The sequence below is a fragment of the Parasteatoda tepidariorum genome, chromosome 4 (assembly GCF_043381705.1).
Source record: "Parasteatoda tepidariorum isolate YZ-2023 chromosome 4, CAS_Ptep_4.0, whole genome shotgun sequence".
NCBI lineage: Eukaryota > Metazoa > Arthropoda > Arachnida > Araneae > Theridiidae > Parasteatoda > Parasteatoda tepidariorum.
Genome location: NC_092207.1, coordinates 19006618 through 19028506, shown reverse-complemented (window position 1 = coordinate 19028506; position 21889 = coordinate 19006618). Strand labels below are relative to the sequence as shown.

The 21889-nt window shown below is 26.9% G+C and overlaps 1 protein-coding gene across 1 annotated transcript in view; it reads left to right on the top strand.

The window, feature by feature from the left end:
• Positions 1–795: 795 nt before the first annotated feature.
• The window catches only part of LOC107447538 (protein tyrosine kinase 2 Fak), a 38856-nt gene continuing 17762 nt past the window's right edge, over positions 796–21889 (top strand). Inside the window, exons 1-17 of the mRNA XM_016062467.4 lie at positions 796–933; positions 1220–1376; positions 2414–2589; positions 5729–5816; positions 7400–7476; positions 7568–7685; positions 8622–8762; positions 9219–9296; positions 9635–9745; positions 10953–11064; positions 11153–11174; positions 13593–13651; positions 16054–16104; positions 16186–16283; positions 17038–17122; positions 17837–17937; positions 20106–20221. Of these exons, the coding sequence (XP_015917953.1) occupies positions 1221–1376; positions 2414–2589; positions 5729–5816; positions 7400–7476; positions 7568–7685; positions 8622–8762; positions 9219–9296; positions 9635–9745; positions 10953–11064; positions 11153–11174; positions 13593–13651; positions 16054–16104; positions 16186–16283; positions 17038–17122; positions 17837–17937; positions 20106–20221 (1589 nt within the window). The 5' untranslated portion in view covers positions 796–933; position 1220. The remainder of the gene's footprint in view (positions 934–1219; positions 1377–2413; positions 2590–5728; positions 5817–7399; positions 7477–7567; positions 7686–8621; positions 8763–9218; positions 9297–9634; positions 9746–10952; positions 11065–11152; positions 11175–13592; positions 13652–16053; positions 16105–16185; positions 16284–17037; positions 17123–17836; positions 17938–20105; positions 20222–21889) is intronic.

Here is a 21889-nt window from a genome sequence, read left to right as displayed (position 1 = left end):
CTATTGCCATTAAAAAAATTTTTTACTGACAAGAAGATATGTTGTGTGTGTGTGGGGGGGGTGTCCGTCCTTTGCTTGCTGACGCTTATCAATCCCCGAAAATGCTCGATGATAAAAAGCTCACGATGTACTTTTCACTACCAGACTTAATCGAATCTTTCACTGAGTCATTAGAACACCGCCNTGACGTTTTTACATAGATCGATGTTTCGGAACAACATCGATCGAAGTCGTAAGCGAAGTTTTTTCGAGATCATTCGATATTGAGTGCTACTTGGGGATTAAATCGATGATGGGAGCGATGTCCTACGACGTCCGGTATATTGCCGACTGAAATTCTAAGATGATTAAAAAAAATAATAATAAAATATGAGGAAGGAAAAGTAGAAATTTTTTTAAAAAATAAATGTCATTTGACTATTCATGTTAGCCAGACAAAGCAAAGGCACCGAACAGATTATTGTAATTTTTATACCTTATAAATTTCACACTTTTTATATTAAAAAACTGAACCAAACGGTTGCTTAAAAGTAATAAAAAGTTTAAGAAAATTTTATTTTGAGTTCGATCTTCCCCGAGTCTGAAACCTTTTTAGTAAATGAATCTGACCCGCGAATCTGACCTATGACTATCCACAAGCTATGGGGAAAGCATGTGAAGTGCTGCCATAGGTAGAGACTTCTGCTCTGCGCCATCTGTAGTCTATTTCGATCTCTAATGGAATAGCGGCTGCCAAGAAAGTTCTGTACTATAGATCGTAGGGATTTAAACAATACATAGGGAAAGTTAGGTAAAGCGAGACAAAATAACATATTGAAAAGTACAATAAAAAATAAAAATGGTTTCCTGCTGCTCTCGGTGTCAAGAAGGGATGCTGCATGAATACAAATAATGATTTATAAAATCCGCAACATGAAATTATGAAAATATCAGGTATTTCTTTTGTGGAAATTCTTGTTTTTGAATAACTCTGACTATGCATTTGGGAAAATACAGTGATCATATTTCTTCTTTGATCATGTATAAGTAAAAAATTTAACCAAATTTATATGTTATTTAAATTTTCTCTCAGTGTGTGTGCTTAATAAAACGTAATTATATTGAAACTTAATCTTATTTGCCCAATAAGTAATATCGTATACTTATATTATCGGATAATCTTATCTATCTTATATTAACGTTCATCATTAATTTATTTACTTTTTTTTTTCCTCACAAGGATGGATACTGAAAAAGTTGAAGACAAAACAGCCACCCCACCGACGTCAAAATTAAATAGCCCTACCACTGAAGCTTTGGAAGCAGCTATACTAAAAGTTTACTTGAATTCCGGAAGTTGCGTTATAGTTAAATTTGCTGTCGATACTTTAGTTAAAGTAAGTTAAAAAATTTTAAAATATGAGTCCTTATCTTTCCAGTGTTTTAATGTTACTAAAAAATAATTGTAAATAAAATTTATATAGAATTCCATATTGATTTATATCTGTGTTATGTTTACATTCTATTGTGTACAAAAATGAATGCATATTATAATTTAACTTTAAATTTTTATTAATTGAATTGTAATTTAACTGAAATTATTTGAAAGCAAGCTATGTGCGATAAACTTATTTACTCTTTTATGTTAAACATAAAAGAATTAATGTGACTATTCTGAAAATTAATAATAAATTAAATTTTTATATATATTCTACATTGATTTATATCAGTTTTGCAAACATTTTATTATACAGAAATGAATTTTTTTTGTGAAATTTGTTATTGGTATAATTTTATAAGTCATTGAAAGCTATTAAAATAACTAATCTTAATTGACAAGAAAATAAGAAATGATTTTTTTATCAATTCCAATAATAATTTTATAAAGGAAATGTATAAGGTTTTATTGATTTTTAGCTGTGTTATATTTATTCCATTATGCCGAAATGAATGCGCATACAATTTTCTGGGGTTTATAACTAAGATTTTTAAAAGGAAATAAAATATAATGCATGCTAATTTAACATTTTGTATGGAAAAATTATCTGCTGGGTAGAGGATATATTTTTTTCAGCAAATACAATGAAAATAAAAGTTTGTATAAAAAATGATTATTACTATTTTTATAAAATTGACAAAATAGGATTTTTTTTAAATGTATGTATTTTATTTATAATTATTTTGAAAATTATTTTATTAATAATTATTTTGAAAGTACCTTAGAATATGCATTAAAAATAATTATATAATTGAAGGAAAAATAAAAATTATTAAAATTTATAATTTCAATTGAAAAGAAAATCAGATGATTTTAATATAAACCGTTGACACAATGCTAAAATCTGATGACTTTTGGTAATATTTTAATTATTATAAAAATCATGTATTTTTTTTTTTAAAAATATAATAAAAACTATTGAATGATTTGTTTTAGACTGTAGTACAAGCAGTGAGCAGTCAAATTGCTTGTGGTTCTCGAGTGTTTGAAGGCTTATATGGGATAAGACTTGCTCACACTTTATCTGATGATGTTTATTGGATCCATGGGGAAAGTGTTGTACTTCAAGTTGTCCAAAAGTTCCAGGCATTATTATCCATTGATGAGTGGAGGTTAGTTTTTATGACTATATTTCATATCAGTAATCTCACAATTTATCCATAACTATTATGATTTCATAATCAAGATTCTGATCTTACAGTTATGTTATACAAATTATGGATTTTGTGAATTTTTTTTAATAATCTTTTTAAAATAAGGTTTTTTTCTTCTCTGAGCCATCAAGAGTTGTGAAAATTTGTCATGTCTTGCAGCTTTTCTGCTCCTTAAGCAATAAATACAGTAAAAAGTTCTGTATCCGGACATCCGTATCGGAAGGGTCTCTTTTTCCGGACACTTTTTAGCAATCAAAATAAACATATTTAATTTTTTTTTTACATTTGCGACTTGCTAAAAAAAGTATACAGGTGTAAGAATACTTCGCTTTTCCTCTTCTATATGCTTTTTGTTCAATTTTTTTTTCAATTTCCGCTGTAATATGGAGAAGAAAAAAAAAATTAGATATCACTGAAACAAAATCTATTTCACTACGGCGTGAATTTTTTTTTTTGTATTTTTTCTTACACCTCGCGCAAAAAGATTGTTACTGCCAAGAAACACACTCACAATTTTAGACTGTGTAAAAATTTCACATTTTGAAAAAATTGCGGATGTGAGATTAAATTGTCACATCTTACGCGGGTCATAAAGTGATTATATAAAAGCGGGATTTGGAATTCTTGTATTGTAATAATATTATATTAAATATGAAATCAAAATTTTGAAAACTATGTGGAAATCCCAAACTGTTGAAAATGCGATCAACAGCACCATATGGGCAATAAAATCGTCACTAATCGAGTGCATCAAGTTGTAATTCTTCTAATGTGCAATATGAAATTTCCGATGTATGGTAATGTAGCATAAAAACTATGAAAATACTTAATAAAACTGACAAAAATGTGATCTAAATCCATGTGGGATTGCAGGTGAATCATTAATAATTGAGTACAAAATGCTTGATTCGAAGTTTACTGAATAAAATAACATATTAAAACATCGAGATTTTAAAAACTAAGTGAAAATCGGTTTTAACTACCAAAAAAATGATAGACTAAACCACATGGATTCAGTGCGGAATCGCCATTAAGAAATCATCATAACTAACTGAAATGCATGATTCGGAATGTGCAATATGTTATAATGGCATATTCAAATATCGAGATTTTAAAAAACCGTGTGGAAATCTGTTACGAAGACTGCAAAAATAGCACAATTACACAAAGCACATGGATGTAAATTTTGTTGATTGAGATTGACGTTTATTATCGTCTATTTGTAGCTTTTATTGAATAATTGTGTTTGAATATTTGTTTCCTTAAAGGCCTATTATCCGAAAAGTCAATTTCCTGAACTTTCAAAAGACGCAGCGATTCCAAATATGGGACTTTCCACTTTACTTTAAAACAAAAATGGTTTAATAAAAACATGAAATTAAAAATAAAAAGAAATTTCATCTTTCCCTCTTCCAACAAGCTGTTCTGAAACTAAGATTAAAAGGCAATGAGGGCTAGTTCTTATTTAACCAAAAACTACAATATTGATTTCAAGTATTTCATTTCATTTTATAATGAAGTATGAAATTTCAGAATTGTATAATGCTTAATTTAGTGCCTTTATCCTAATGTTACTGTTTACTAGCTTTTGATAATTTTTTTACTATCATGTATTTATATAAAATTAAGTAGTTTATATAAATTGTGATAATTTTAATTATATACAGACTAACTATATACATTTCCGTGTTGTTGTGCTTCTAATTACTGATAGCTAGTTTGTGAAGTTGGCACTTTTGTATTCTACAAATGAAAATGTGTTTATCAATTTAACTTGTAAGTGTTACAAAAGCTTGTATAAGTTTCTTTACTTAATTTGGTGGTGCCAAAGTAACTAGAATGTTACTAATTCACCAATTAACTATAGTCCTTTGATTTTTTGAAATTATTATTAGAAATATTTATTACTAATGATGTTTGTAAATGAAATTTTAAATTTATAAAATTTGATTTATAATTATAGCTAGCTATTTACAGCATGGTTTCTAACATAGTTGTACATTTCTAGCCAATTTATAAATTTCATTTAAAATATTACAGTATGTTCAGCAAATCTAAGTTTAGGCAATTAATATTTTGATGAGATTAACGATAAAATTGAATATAATAATATAATTTTTTTTTTATGTGTTAAAGAGTTTCATGTAATCAAATTATATTTTGAAGAAACATTGCATATGATTGTGTTATGAAAAGAATTTTTTATAAAAAAAATGAATTATACTTAGATTGAAATAGAAAAAAGGAAACATGAATACAATACTGTTTATTAAAACTGCTTCTGTTTATTAAAACAAAAGTTTTATCTGTCTCCTTTTGGAAAAAATACATAAAATATCACAGAAATAGATTCACATTTAATACATAATACAGGAAAAGCAAAATAATTTATAAACCAAAAATAACAAAGTATGTTGATTAAAACCTGAATAAAGTTACTAATGAACTTTAAGAAGTTTATAAGTTATCTTAAGAAGCCTGCTTAAAATTGAAATAAACATAAACTTACTTGGAAATAAATGTGTTTTACTTAGTTTTTGCTATATTGTTTTAATGTTGCATTTTCAAAGTTACTTTCAAGAGATTTTTATTTATGATGTGATAAATATTTTTTACATTTCATTAAAAAGATTTATATTTTGAATTTCAATCAAAATATAAAGTTGCTAAATTAAGTACTCATGTAATTGGAATCTTAAAATGAGAATTATAGCATTAAATGCATCTTTTTTTTTTCCTTCTGCCCATAATTTTAAGAAATTAGAGCTAAATATTTAGGTGGTTATCTGTTTTAGGGGGTATAAAAAAAATTCAAAACTATTATTGATACCAACGAGGTTTAGTTAATTGTGGTAATGTGAACTACTGTTACTGTAGTAATAGAGGTTTTTACTATATATATAGATATTGTGGTAATATATTTTTATCATCCCAAAAATTGATAAGTTCCAGTATTTTATTAAATAGATCACATCTTTTGATAGTTGAGTTACACTTGCCAGGCCTCCTCGCCAGTTGTGCATGTAGATTATAATTTATCTTTTTTCATTTATGAGAAATTTTGATGTTATTAATGAATTTTTTTAAATGTATTTAGATATGAATTACGAGTGCGATATTTACCAAGTGACCTGCGAGAACTATATGAGAAAGATAAAGTGACATTCCATTATTTTTACGAACAGGTGCGTTCTCACATTTTATATAGATGTTTTTTTTTCACTTTAAATGTATTTTTACTTGATTTTTGTCACTCATAAATTTGTTAAAAAAATTATTGTAATTATTTTGAGAAACATTACTCCATAAATAACCTATTATATTTGTAAAATATTAACATGTTAAGCAAAAATGTAGAACTGATACAGCTTTTCTGCTTATATAAATAGTTTGCACAGTGGGTGTATTTTAAAGATCTATGTGTTTAACATTGTAGTGGGGCACATAATTAAGTAATGTTTTCTTATTGATTTTATGAGCTGGGTCATTTATTGATACTACGCTGCCCAAAGCAGGGTAGCCATTGAGGCAATCGTTGATACCACACCGTGCATGGCATGTTATTAATAAATCGAGTATTGCTATTACTCTGGGAAAACTATGGAAAAAAATGCCTTGAATGAAATAATTTTTTTCAAACCCCAGTGAAAGAAATGAAATCAACTTTTTTTTAAAAAAATCTGATCTATAAATATTTTTTATGCAATTTAGTTTGATTTTAGTTAATTTTGAAGCTGTATAATACATCATTTTTATATAAGTAAGTATAAAAGCAACAAATGAAAATTTTTTTTAGCAAGTTCTTTTAAGACATTGAAGCAGCTGGTATATATTTTTTTTCAATATTTCATGCACAGGAGTATGGAAAAGCATAATTTTATAACTATGCATTTGTGTTTGGAAAATTGCAGCAGTAACAGAATTATGCAAGGTGAAACAAAATTACATGAAGAGTGAGATAAAACATTCAAATAATTAGAATTACAATGTAATGGCACACGTAAAACTATTGCAAACGTTTATTTATAGTATGTGGTATAGATTTCAGTTACAGTAATGTGCAGCATAAATTTCATTACTGTCTGACAATTGCTTAATAGTGTTGCCATTTTCATAAACATTAATGTGTAAAAAATTATTGAAATATAATCAAATTAAATCACATGCTAAACATGTATTTTGCTACAAATCAAATTAATACTATCATACTTAAATAGTAATCAAATTATCAAATACTGTTAAGTACAAATACTGAAGCAACTTTTTAATAATATGATACATAGATATAATTATTCTGTATAAAACTGAAATGAGAAATATTAAAATATATTTTTTAAAAATAAGTTAATATTGAGAAAACTTTTTGCTGCTACATTAAATAATTGTTGTTTAAAATTAAACTTCTTATACATAATATTGCTAAAAAAATATAATGTTCTAAATTTTTTTTTAATTCTTGTTTGAGAACAAAAAAATACTTTTTATAATCCTGTTAGAGATAATCTTTGTAGCATTTAGTAATGTTAGTTATAATCGCTTCATAAGTGATGTTTCTTTTAAGAATGTTAAGAGTCGTTAAATATACATTACAAAATAGTATCTCTGGTGAATGTATATATATTTTAATTTAAAATTGTGTAAGTGATGCTAATATGTGCATACATTAAACAGAATGTTTGTTCATGGATTTAATTTCAATCTAAGTAAGTAGGCTAAGTAAAATTTATCCTATTCATAATGATGTTACTACAAAAGTGTCCATCTTTAGGTGAAGAATGATTATTTGAAGTTAAAGTGTAATCTAGATCAAGAATTGGCTCTTCAACTTTGCTGCATTGAAATTCGGTAACTTCAGTTTATTTCTGGTTTATATTTTTAAAATGAGCTTGATTGTTATTCAAAAATAATTTTATTAACATCATTTACATGATTGCAGGAGATTTTTTAAAGATCTCTCCCATATTGCTCTTGATAAGAAGTCAAATTTTGAATATCTGGAACGTGATGTTGGCCTGCACAAATTCTTACCTGCTGCTGTGATTACTGCACATAAAGTAAGCACCTTTTCTTTTATAAATATTTTTAAAATTGTGTGCGAGTGTGAGGAAATATGTTTGATGTTCCAGTTTTATTTCTAATTAATACAGGGTGCGTAGCGATTTTAATAAGTGCTTAATGGGGCTTATTTTTGATTTACCTTTTTTAAAAGCCCTTAAAAGTGGTTTTTTCAATTGGATGTTTTTAAAAAATGCTGAATTTTTTTCTTTTTCAAAATGATATTTTTTCTTTGCTGTGTCGCGTGTTGTCATAAGTTACGGTCTCTATTCAATTTTCTCTATTTTTCTTTCAATATTTATCAGAAACTAGTTTTATCATGGTTATGTAAAGTCATTGAAAATATATTTGCATTTTGTTGATTTTACGTTTATAAATGAACTTTAAACAGCAGAAAGAAAATAAAAAATTTTTTACAGTGGATATCCTAATTATGATTTTTTTTTAAAAAAAGAAAAATGATTAAAATATTTTTAAGTGCTAAAAAATATTTTAAAGGTGCTTATTTTTTGTTGAAAAATTTGACTCTGCACCCTGTAATAGTAAGTTTTAGTATTTTAGTTTTGTGAAATGATTTCAAAATATCTTAATATGTACATCTTTCATTTTGTATTCTAAAAGTTATTTTAAGTGAATAATATTTAATAAAAAATAAAAAAAAGTGGTGAGTGGTTTAACCGTTTAAATCTGGATTGCCTAACCCAAAGCTTAAAAACTAGGTAACTTTGCTGCAGGACAAATCAGTTTCTCCTGTTATTAAATGACTTATTTATAACAGAAAATATTTTACACAAAATACAGGGCAAAGTAAACAAGTAGAATTTTCCTGCTTTATTTTTCTCTTTATTTTTTAAAAAATGTAATGTTCAATTATTTTATTTCTGTTTCTTAATTACTGGGTTTTCAAAGGTAATTACTATTATCCTACTTTTTAGCCAAAAACTTTGAGGAAGCTGATGCAATCACATATGAAAAAGTTTGTCTCCCTCAGTGAAGTAGATTGTATGTTCAAATTTCTTCGTCTAGTCCACCCTGTACTATTGTATGACAGAGAAATCTTCAAGTGTGCCCTAGGTGTAAGTAAATCTTTTGGTTATTTTTTTTAATATATAATTGTGCATATGTTTTCTATTTTGAATTTTTTCAAATACTTCTATTTAATTTTCAATTTATAACTCAACTCACTTAACTAAATTTTTAAATCTCAACTCCTTTCCAGAAACTATATGTACTCATTTCATCATAGCCTGAGTTTTTAATGAGGTTTCTACCCTTTTATCATTAATTTTATACTTATTGTTCTCTTTTTTTATTTTTAAACCCTTTAATGCTTAGAAAAAATTTATAAAAAGAGATTTAATTTTTCCTTGCTTAGTTTTCATATTGCACTTATAACTTTTCTGTTTTTCTAATTGGAGGACAGTATTTAAATATTTTCATTACGATGCATTACCTTTTTACTTTAAATGATGCATATTTTAATTTAATGATTTAATTCAGATTTTATGTTAATTTATCTTTTTTTCTCTAAGGGTGGTTGGAGTGTTCCAATTGAACTAGTCATTGGTCCTGATCTTGGAATCAGCTACTTAACAGATCGAGCTACACAGGTATTTGTTTTTTCATTTCTTTTTGAACACCATTAATTTTTTTATCTAGATATTTTAACTGTTCAAAAGAAAACATGTATTTAGTTATCATTAATATTCGTATCTTTAAATGCCAGTAAGACAATCAGGCTTTTTTTTTTAATGTCTATATATAAAGAGAGAGCTTGAAATTTGGTGATCCATCAGTCTGGGACCCCTGAAATTGCTCTACTTGTTGTTTCAAGCTTTTACTGTATATTGTTTTTTCCCTATATTTGCCTTCATTATTTTTTAAATGCAAGATATAGCTTCCTTTATGATTTTTAAATGAAAATGTATATATATTGATTTTTTTTTAGCCAACACACATGGCAAGTTTTCATCAGGTTCAGTCGCTACATACTATTCAGTCTGAGTACGAGAGTGGATGCAAAGCCATCCTTCAATTGAAAATATCTGGTGCTTCAGAGGTACGTAATATTTAAAAAAAAACTTTCCATTCCTTGATTTTATTGATTTAATACCCTATGTTTATCAGAAGAGATAGGATATGGAAGTAAATGAGCATTATACGCTATGTAAGCTAACTGTAATGGCTGTTTTTTATTTAGTTAGTTTTAGTTACATAATATTTATTGTTACTGTCCTCGTGGCGACATTGTCACAGAAAGTTAGAGATTTTGCAGGAAGATTTTTATTCAGGAAGGGGAAAATTTTGGTTTTCTTTTCTGCATAATTTTTCAAAAAATGTTTATTTTTCCCTGCTTAATTTTTTTTTAAAAAAATGTCTTTCTTGCACATTAGAGAGGAAAGAAATAATCTTGGTTTTTCCTTTTTCTCATTTGAGATTTTTTTTAAAAAATCGGTAATGACTATCTTCAGCTGGAATTTCAAATTAATAATATAAAACTAAAAAACTCAGGAATTGTAATAGTTTAAAATATATTTCACTCTAGAAATAATGTTCTTTCTTTCATTTTTTCTTTGAAGAACACAGTGTTTTACATACACTTATTAATTCTCTTTTTTAAAGAATCCTATTCCTGTGATTTCGTCGTCCATCTTTATTTTGAGTGTTACTGAACGGATTTTAAAATTTTTAATTTATTTTCAATTAATTTATTTACGAATTTTAATTTTTGTGTTGATTTACAAAATCTGAAAGAGGAAATAATTAGTGCTTTTTTCCGCCTACAAAATGCAAGAATACTATTAGAATTTATAATGTTAGAATAATACAATATTAGAATGAAAAAATATTACTCTTTAAATTAAAAATTTTTATTATATACTTTCTTCTCTCAACACAACGTTTCTGTTACTTTAAATTAGTTATTATTATAATTAAAAGTATCTTAAAGCAAAATATTAGGGCTAGGGAAGTTTGTCGCAGAAAGCCTGAAAAAATTCTGCCCCAGGGGCTACTGTTAATAAATGAACAGAATAAACGAAGCAAGTCATATTAATTATCAACATATTAATTAAAAGTTAATAATCTGTCATTCATTTTTTACGTTCCTTAATTTTAATTATGTTATGTTTGAAAAATTAATAATCTATTTGTAAACGAATCGAAAAAGTTTTAGAAGCAGTAATTTGTTAAAAATTTTTTTACTGTCTGTATGTTTGCAGCATCATTCTAGCTTTATTTATCTAATTAATAATCTTTCTGTTTAGATGTTAAGTGTGTCTTGTCCGACACTGGCCATAGCAGAAAGTATGGCCGATCTAATTGATGGGTATTGTCGATTAGTCCATAAAACTCAAACATCTTTTTGGAACAGAAAGAGTAAGTTTCCTCTTTGGTTTACTTGATATATTTAGTTTTTAAAATTCAACTGAGTTTTTTTTAATTATTTTATTTATTTATTTTTTAGATGAAAGGTGTCCTAATTTGAGGTAAGAATTTCTCCTTTGCAAAATTTTTTGTTCAATGCAGTTTATAACGTATTTTGCAGTTTTCAAGTATAGTTAAACCTTGATTAACCAACTTTTCTTAATCCAAATATATCTGTTAATGGAAGTTTATTATGAACTCTTTTTTTTTTTTTTTCCTCACAAATGCTCAAAAAATGTTCATTCCCCTTTTGCTAATATGCTATGATGACTCACCAGAGGTCTATCTAGATTTTTTTGAAAGGTACCTATTTTATGAAAATATAGACATAATTTGTGAAAATTAAAAATAATATTAAAAAATTAACACATAAGATATGGTAAAGTAAGAAAATATTTTCAAAAATTGTCAATACAAATAAAAATAATTTATGACTGGTAAGTTTCTATATGTTTTTCCCCGTATATTCAAAAATAATTTTGCTATTGTAAAATTTTGGTCTTAAAATTTTATCCAAATTTGAAAATCCTTAGAAACATTTGTCCATAGTTAAATTTCAACTTGAATTTAATAAACACATGCATTTAACAGTACTAGCACTAAAAGTTATTTCCATTATGAGAACATTTTTGTCTAGGTTATACAAAAACAAAATTTTAAGAGATGGAGAGGAGAATCTTAGAACTTGTTTTGTTCGAAGTATTTTGTGAAACTACCGTTTTACCTTAAGTTGAATTTGTGAAGGTACCCCTAAATGGTTGAAATTGCACTGGACAGACTTCTGCTCACTGACATTGGGCTGAAGCTTTTATTATTTTTTTGGATAATAATATTTAATCAGAAATTTTTTTGTCATTTATATAAGTCTGTCATTTATATATATTTTGTCAGATATATAATAAAAATTCCTCTACTAACCTTATATGTGAATCCTGTTACACCCCATAAGACATCAAAGTAGGTGTGAAAAATAAGTTATTTTTCATCCTCTGGGCTGTAAGGTCTTGAATGATAAGAACAACATCGATGGGGAAACATTAGAGATCTGATGCATGTTCAAGATACTTTAGACATGAAGAACAGAACTACGCTTTCTCTTCACATTAGTTTGATGTGACCATCATATCCGTTCATGTTTGCATCGGGCAAACTGGGCGCGATTTAAAATTTAGACTTAAGAAACATGATAGATATATCTGTTATCACTGTCACTAAATATTAACTTTCATTAAAACAGAAACAAACAAAGTTTCATGGTAAACTTTTTATATAAAAACATATTTAACTTGAAATACTCAGACACATTGCACTCTGACGAACAGAGTATCAAAACAACAAAAAAGTAAGAATAGTACTCACTTACTACAGAAAAAGGTTGACATTGAGAACTATACAACATCAACGCAGTCTATCTGCACAGTCTACGACATCACTGAAGTAAGTTGAATGCATGAGAAGGTTAAGTCACCAAAAATGAGTTTTCAGATCTAAACTTTATTACAATCAATCAAACAAAGAAAAACCCAATTCAGTATTATCTAATATCTTTCATAAATTCAATTTTGACAATACCAAAATTATTTCCACCTCTGTCACATCAGCTCATATTGATGTTCTGAAATCTTGTTTAATTCGTATGATTGCTGATTCTTCTGTTAACGACATTGGTTCTTCTTCATAACGTGTGGAAATGTATTTTACCTGATTCAGCCGCCATGTTTTTTTCTTGTTCTGTTTTCATCTTTTTTCTCTCTTATCTTCTGTGTTTTTTAATCTTGTCTCACATCTTTATTTCCCCATTTTTCATTGGAAACTTTGCGTTTTATATTTCATATCACTTATGTTTCTTCTCTTTTATATCTGCCAAGCCTCGAGAAAGAGTACCTATTTCTGAAGCGTTTGAAACATGTAAACTGTTTTTCCTTTTTATGTACCACTTTTGAAGTAAATTAAATTTTTAATCGGGCAATAAATCTTTTTCTTTCAAATCTTCCCATTATTCTAAGTAGTTTCGATTTTAGTGGCTAAAAATAATCAGGGTTCTACTGTATTTTTAATAACATCATTTATAACTTAAATGTGTTACATTTTATAATAATGTGCAATAAGTACACATTTTTGTGTGTATAATGAAATCAATATTCTTGATTTAAGTTTATTCCTACTTGAAGGTTCATAAGTAGAATTTGATTTTCTTCTGTCTCATGAAAGGTTTTATATTCAGTATAAATTATTTTGTGGAATCTTCTGGTATAACATCTATACATTTATTTTTATTTTTGAAAAGTTTCAAACAACTTGCAAAAACAATATTCCAATTAATATTGCATCAACTGGTTTTGTTACATGTGTAATATTAAGTTTTATTCAATACAAATTTTTAAAAAAAAATTTTCTTGTTGTATTAGGTGAAATTTTATGCAAAGTTTTAATGTCCATTTTAGTCATCAATTGTATAATATTTCTTTATTTTATAACAGTTCTCCTCAAAGTGACATTGACGATGATACTGATAACAAGAAAGAAATTGTATTTCGAGGTAATTAAACAGTCTTTTAATAAATTTATTTCTAGTGTTTGAAAGATTCAACTAACAAAGTTTTTCAGGAATATGGATGTTCAACTTTTTCTTTCTTTTTTTAATTTTTATTTTAGGTATTTCTTTACGACCTCACCTGTATTTTACTGATTAAGCTTATTGGTTGTTGCATTTTTTGTAACTTCACCCATTTGTGCATGTCTTACTGATTTTGAAAGGTTTTCTGTAAAAATTTTGCAAAATTTGCCAGATCTCTTCAAAATTATACAATACATATCTAAAATTATTGTTCCTAATCTATATTTAATGAGGGCAGCACATTTTCAAAACTAAAATGATGAAATAGATGTTTGCTTGCAGCAAAAATGCTGATTTTCCTGACAAAATATGGCAGTAAGAAAAGTTAAGATATCGTGTTTATTTTTGTTATAAATCATTTTATTACTAATACTATTTATTAGCCAAAATAAAATTTTAAAATACATATTTTTGCATTTTTTGTTATTTTTTTCCCTTTTTAGTTGCTTTTTTGAACATTTATATATTGTCCTTATTTTGGACAGGTAGGCACAAAAGGGAACACATTTTTCCCTACACTTTCTGTGCATTATAACATTGTTTTATCTCAATGATATTTTTAAAAATTTATTTAAAACATGTATCTGGCATATTTGATTATTAAAATATAAATATTCTTAATTTCAGTAGATATATAAAGAAAATTAAGAATATTAATATAAAATATTAATATTCTTAATTTTCTTTATTATCTATATTAGTTTCATAAATTTAACTTTCTATTATGAAAGAAGTGAGAATATCTTAAACATTTCTATGTAAATATGTTATACGGTAGGAAACTTGAAAAACATGATTTAAATGTTGGCTTTTGAGACTTTATTTTTTCTGTAAAGGAAAAAGCATATCATTATACCATACTGCCTATGAAGTGGTGGTTGCCATTTTTTGTATATAATGAAGTGGTGGTGGCCATTTTTTGTATATAATGAAGTGGTGGTGGTCATTTTTTGTATATGATGAAGTGGTGGTGGCCATTTTTTGTATATAATGAAGTGGTGGTGACCATTATTTGTATTTGGGTCAGAAAGTGCAATTCAAAATACTTGGCACATATATCATTTGTGCCCACCTTCTTCTATAAAATCTGTAGATTCCCTTAACTTTAAACACGATATATGTTTAATGTATATATGCCAATGACCACTTTGCCTGGTTCATGTAAACCTATTACTAAAACACACAGTTGCAAAGTATTCAAATATTTCATTATATATTGTGGTATAAACCTATTTATTTACGTGAATAAAACACAGTTACACTGTGGGAATTGAGGTAAAAAAGGTCACTGGAAAGTGCAATAAATGCAAAATCGGACTTAAAAATGTTTAAAATACTTTTATTCAAAATAACTGTATCTAATTTTTTCTAAAGAAACTAAAAATCTTATTTTACTAAAAAGGGCTCAATTTGTTGAATTTTTAAGTTTCAGTTGATAACATGTTTTGGATTCATCTTTAAATGGAGAAAAACCTGTAACCCTTCGTGCCTGACATCCCAAAATTGGAAACATTTGATTTTTATTAAATAAATATTTTTTATAGTTTAATTTTTAAAAAAAATATTTTTTGTGTTGATTTGACATTATTTACTGTAATCAAGCAAAATATTAAGCTGAAATAAAAATGCAGGAAGTTGACTTAGTTATCTAGGGTTAAGGCATGCCAAACAAAAATTTTTATTTACGGAACAGAAGTAAATATTTTATTAAAAGATGCTTTTAGCATATTTTGATATTGTAATGAGTCTGTTTTTGCAAATTTGGTTTTAAAAAGCTGCTGATTTTATAATCCATTGATATTATTAGTTGTTGTAACTTTATTATTGGAATTAACCCTTGGTAAATCATAAAAATTAAGTAGAATATCATGGGAATTAAAGAAACAAATACAATGTGGGAAATGAAACAATAACAATTTAGCACAACGGTGTAAGTTTTCAAAATCTTACCGAAATGTATTTTTTATTTCATTAATTGATTATCAGTGCATGATTTATACATAACATTGCGATTCTATTTTTCATTGAATAATAAATGAGTAATTACTTTTCATAGGCCATATTGCCAAAGCAAATATTACTCATTTACGATCATTGCGAATACAAATCTGACGGAGAAAGAAAATCTTTCTTGATTACAAGATCCAGTGGAGCCATCTGTTATGAAAAAAAGTCAAAACAAATATGTTACTGCTCAAATTTGAGCCTTTTCCCAAAAGTGCTGTGACATTATCTAAAAATTCTAAGGAATAACTCAAATTGTTTTATGAGCTATTTTTTTATGCATATTACATAATAACTAACTATTTTTATCTTTTATTTAGGAGACAGCAGTGATTTGATTGATGACGAGGGAGATTATTCTACACCTGTTGGTAAGAAATATTTTAAATAAATTCTTTCTTTTTCACTATCTTCTTTTGAACAACTTCTAAATGAGTACATTTAATTTGCAGCTCGAGATTATGAATTGATTAGAGGTGATATCACTTTAGAAGATATTATTGGAGAAGGTCAGTTTGGAGATGTACACAGAGGAACTTATAAATACAAGGTAAAAATTATTCTTATCTTTATGGCTTCATTCCAATATTTTTCTTTTCTTTTTTCATTATGTTTTTTATATTTTTAAGGCAATTTAATTTCAAAATCAGCTTAATCCCTTTCGGTTCTTGATGATTCCCCTCTTTCTTGATAATAAACCAGCTTGAAATATTTTAACCATAAAATAAATCTTTATTGTATTATTAATTTTTATGGTATAATTTTAATACATTTGGTTTAAGAAATTTGTATATCATATGAATGTAAAAAGATTAATTTATTTTCTGTCTATACACAATTTTCTATCATGAAGAAAGACGTACAGTAATCAGTTGTTTGTTCATCAAAATTAATGTATCAAAATAAAACCTCATCGTAACCAGTTTAATAGAAATCACAAGTTTCTTTTTTCAATTTGCATAAACCCAAACAGTTTAAAATCAAAGCCATTTAAGATGGAAACTAAGATGATCGTCGTAGCCAAACTTTTATCTAATAACCCTTGGATATGTGTTACTTTTTTTCACCTTTAAAATTTCTGAGAAATTATTTATGTTGATATTGAAACTAATGGCTCCTCTAATATTTAGTTTATAATTGTATGAATATTCCTCTGACCATTTAGTGTCTGGCCCTTTTCTGCACTATAATTATTATTAATTTCATGCTCTAGTTATGACTGACAATTTATAATTTTTTTTGTAAATGCACATGTAAGGAAGAATTATGTGATAATAAAAAAAAACATATTTTTTTTTTCAAAGGATTCACAAAGTATTCCTGTTGCTATCAAAACTTGTAAAGTAGAAAGTGAAGAATCTGTAGGTGAAAAGTTTTTAGAAGAAGCCTGTAAGATATTTTTCTTTTATTATATGTATAGTTTCCTAATAAATTTCAGAAATTTTAAATAGGTATCATAAAACAGCTTAATCATATATTTACATTTCCAGAGTCTGTTAAATTACACTCTATCTGTTGTAAATAAATGTTTATAAAATCAGTTTTTTAATGAAACATTGCATGGTTTGATTGATTTGTTCATTTACGTCGTACTAGAGCTGCACAATGGGCTATTGGCGACGGTCTGGGAAACATCCCTGAGGATGATCCGAAGACATGCCATCAGAATTTTGATCCTCTGCAGAGTGGATGGCACCCCCGCTTCGGTAGCCCGACGACCTGCACGCGAAGTCAAGCACATTACGGTAGGGTAGAACAGTTTAACGAGGACCAATGCCTACCATTGCATGGTACAAATAAAATATGATATGAATTTTCATTGGAATTTATCTGTTATACCTGGAAAAAATCAGGGTATTTTTATTTATTTTTTTTGAAATTGAGAAGGATTGAGATAAATTTGTTTAAAGTTTTTAAATGGACAATATTATCATAATTGTTCAAATGCATAAAGATAGAACTTTTGCTATTATTATTATGTCTTTTTGTGGTAAATCATAATAAATAACAATTTTTAATGTTTACATATATATAAGTAAGATTTATATTTAAAAAAAATATTTTTATGTGATAATTCCTTTTTTTTCTCACTCATGTATGTAGATATTATGCAACAGTTTGATCATCCACATATAACTCGTCTTATTGGTATCTGCTCTGAATCTCCCATATGGATAGTAATGGAGCTGGCTAAGCATGGCGAGGTGAGTTTTTTTAATTTCAGTCTGTAAAGTTCACACTTTTACCCTTCTGAAAATTATTTTAGTGCACATTCTTATCAGTTACTTATTTTATAAACTTGATTTTTTTAGAGGAATGTTTAAAAGTTTAAACTTGTTGTAGTATTGTTGTTAGCTGTGCCTGCAGCTAGTCAGGGCTGAATTAAGCAGAAGCAGGACCCTAGGCCATTCAAGTTTTTGGGGCCCTTAGATTTAATTTTTTTCTCATATATTTTTTATTTATTCAAATATAAAAGTATTTATCTATCTTTTCATTTAAGAAAGCATATTTAAAATAAAAATAATAATAAATTAATTTTACTTTATTTTATTAAATTAAAACTTAAAAAATAATAACATTTTGGAAAAATTTTAAAATCATTGTTTTTCTTAATTTTTTAAAATTTATTTTCAAAAAATCTATTTTAAGGGGGCCTCTAATCATTGGGGACCCCAGACCCTGGCCTAATGGGTAATCTGGCTCTGCATTTGGCGGCAATAAGTTATAAAAGTAATACTGTTACAAACTGATGATCTTTAATTATATCAATCTCATTATGAAATTCAAATCTTAAATAAAGGAGAAATATAATGATTCTCTGGAATGTTGAAAATATGACAGTGCCGGGTAATTAATAGAAAAAACTGTGAGAAAAATTACAGATGTAATAATAGCTTCAAAACAAGTAGTTAAAATCCATGTATAAATTAGCTTATATTGATTTTAATATAGCATTTTAATTATAAAAATTGTTGCTGAACAGCATCTTTTTGTCGACACGGAAATGCTTTTTAGCCATTTCAGGTGCATTTTTAGCTTATTATTTGCCACTTTTAATGTAGAATGTTGTATTTAAGATTTGCACTACACTTGATTTTGTTAATAATAAGTAAAAATTTTATTTATCAATAAATAAACTATAAAAATCCTTCTATCATGTACGTATTTAGAGCATTCTTAATACGTACCGCTTAATGCTATTTTTAAAGGCTTCATCGGCTCTCACGTCTACAAAATGTGCAATGTGTCAAAAAAAAAAAAAAGCAGATTACCCAACTAACTTCTGATCTGATGATCGGATTTTCACGCTCTAGGATAGGACTCAATTTTAATAGCTCAAAGGGTTAACCTCAAATTTGCTAATTAATAAGTACAGGCAATATTTTAAGTTACAAAATCAGGCACAAAAACCTACTTTCTCTGGATAAACATACCTTTATCTTCTTTTTGACGGATTCAGATTTCTGACCCTCAAAATGTAGAGAGTAGCCGCAATCTGGGATATATGGTCTCAATAGTTTGGTCAGGAGAGTGCTCCAAAATTTGGACCGCTTAATGGTTAATTTTACTTTTTGTGTATTGCGCTATATATCGAGAACTTTTTAATCGAATTGGAAAATCATTGCACACAATTATAAAATTAGTTTATCCAAAGATAATTCCATGCAAAAAAATAACCTTTGAAAATAATCATTATTTTATTGATTAATGGTCAAAAAAATTTTGAATTGTAAGGTATAGTTAAAATTTTTGCATCATTTTAAAGAATGTCATTTTACAAGGCAAAATACAAAATTTGAGCAAAATCGGTTGAATAGTTCATGAAAGATTGAACTTCAAAAATTTTGAGGTTGTGAATTTTTTTCTTCTTGCTACCTGATAGACAGCTATTTTTTCTTCTTCTTAAAATGGGTAGCCACATTATTATTTAAATAAGTGCAAAATGAAAAATGATCATTAATATAAAAATGAGTGTATTTCTAAACTTTTTTTAAATCATTTGTGTGAAGATCTACTATTGGATTTTTAAATCTGTATTGAAAAAAATTATTATTTTGTTTGAAAAATTTCCTTGTATAGTATCTTTGAGAAGTTAGACTGTAAATATGTTCATAATTTAATTTTAAAATGGTCACAGCAATCCTATTAAAATTTTGCGATCACCATAAATCAAGCTATTCTTTTTTATGAGATTTAGTGCCAGTATTATTTCTGTAACTTTATGTAACTAGACATTTTAGGTTATATCACCCAGCCATTTCAAAATTTAGTGGTGGGTGGGACAAATAGCAATTTATCTTTAATGATTTATATGTTACTTGTGTATATTATTTATTTTTTCTTATTTCCCCATTTCATTTTTAAATTTTAGATGAGAGCATATCTTCAAAACAATCAGTCACGCCTCGATCTGGGTATATTAATTTTGTATGCATACCAGTTGAGTACTGCTTTGTCTTATCTTGAATGTAGAAAATTTGTTCACAGGTATGTATGTGTATACATTGAATAATTTATTGTTTGTCTGCAAGTTTTACAAAATAGATCTTAAAAACTATTTTAATTTTTCAGTTAGTAACCCTATATATTTTTGTTTACATTATCTCTCTTTATTTAAAAGTTACTTTTAAAAAAAAAACCTTTTTAAAAGAAAATGAATCTTTTTTTTTTCATGATTGGGGACTGGAAAAATTTATATATTGTTAGTTAAATTTTTAAGTACAATTAAAATCGAAATATTATAAAATTAATATTAGTATTAATAAATGAATGAAATTTTATATTATGTAAAAAAAATGTTTTATAGTGTGTGATTAGAATTTTTAGAAAATGAAATCGAAATATATCATCAAAAGCAGGCTAAAACAAATTAATCAAAAATTTAGTTTCACAATTTTTTTTCCCCTTCTAATTTTTCAAATGACAAAATAGATTTTGATAAAAAAGCAGACACTTTGTCACACATTTTTATACTAAATAAATTACCCAATTAATGAAAAACAAACCTGCATATGAAAAGGCTTTCTGAAGATGTCTATATACAGCTTTTTTTCTTTTCTAGTGTTATCTATTTTATATAAAACACCAATGCGTACATTGCTAAAAACAAGTAAAATTTCTTTTTTGCATTGGCAACAAAATGCTGAAATATTAAGTATTTGAACAGTCATAAGCATGAGTGCTCAAACAGTACAAATTTCTGCAATTACAAATTTATAGAAAATTTTTTCTTTTCTTATTTGGCCCATAAAAAGCTGATAGAAACTGAGGTATAAGATGTTCAGAAATGGAGGGTCGAAACATGCTTAACTAGGAACATTAGTGCTTTTTATCAGCAAAAATTACCTAGTTTTCAAATGAAAGAAAACAAAATTTATAAAAATAAGCTGTCCATAAAACAAACGAATCACAATTTTTCTTTTGGAAAAATAATTTTGGTATAACATTTTGTAACAAATTCTCTGATGACGCATGTTAAGACTTTTCAGTTCTTCATAGTTTAGTGCTGCTGAGTAACGTCAATAAAAGATTAGAAAGAAAACAAAATTTATGAAAAAAAGCTATCCATGAAGCAAACGAATCGTAACTTTTACCTTTGGAAATCTTACTATATATAAAATTCTAATGATGGTGTCGCAGTTTTCCATTGTTGTCGGTGCATTTTTATTGGCCAGAAAATCACGTGGTGTGATCCAGTTTTTCCTCATTCGTCTCCTTATTGTTTTGGTTGTAGTCAGCATAAAATTAATAAAAGTCATGCTTTTCTTTAAATATTTTTGAATCCCTAACTTAAAGTTATTTTCCTGTACTGCTATTATTACGCTTTTAATTCAAGAGTTTAAAACTAAGAGAATTGCTGTTTTCTTATTAGTATTATAATGTAAATCTGCCTTACATTTTAAGATAAAGTTATTTAGAAAGGTGGTCTAACAATTATTATTTTTGAGCAAATAACATTAATATACTGTTATAAATTACAGTTAAAGAGATCTGTTAAATGATTTAGAACTTAACGATCAGCTACATGCACAATGAGATGCAGGCAACAACAAAAAAGTTGTTAATCTATCCTTCCGTTTGGTAAGCGAAAATATTAAATTAAGTATGTGAACTCATCAAATTTGTTTCAACAATATAACGTTATAACAATATAAA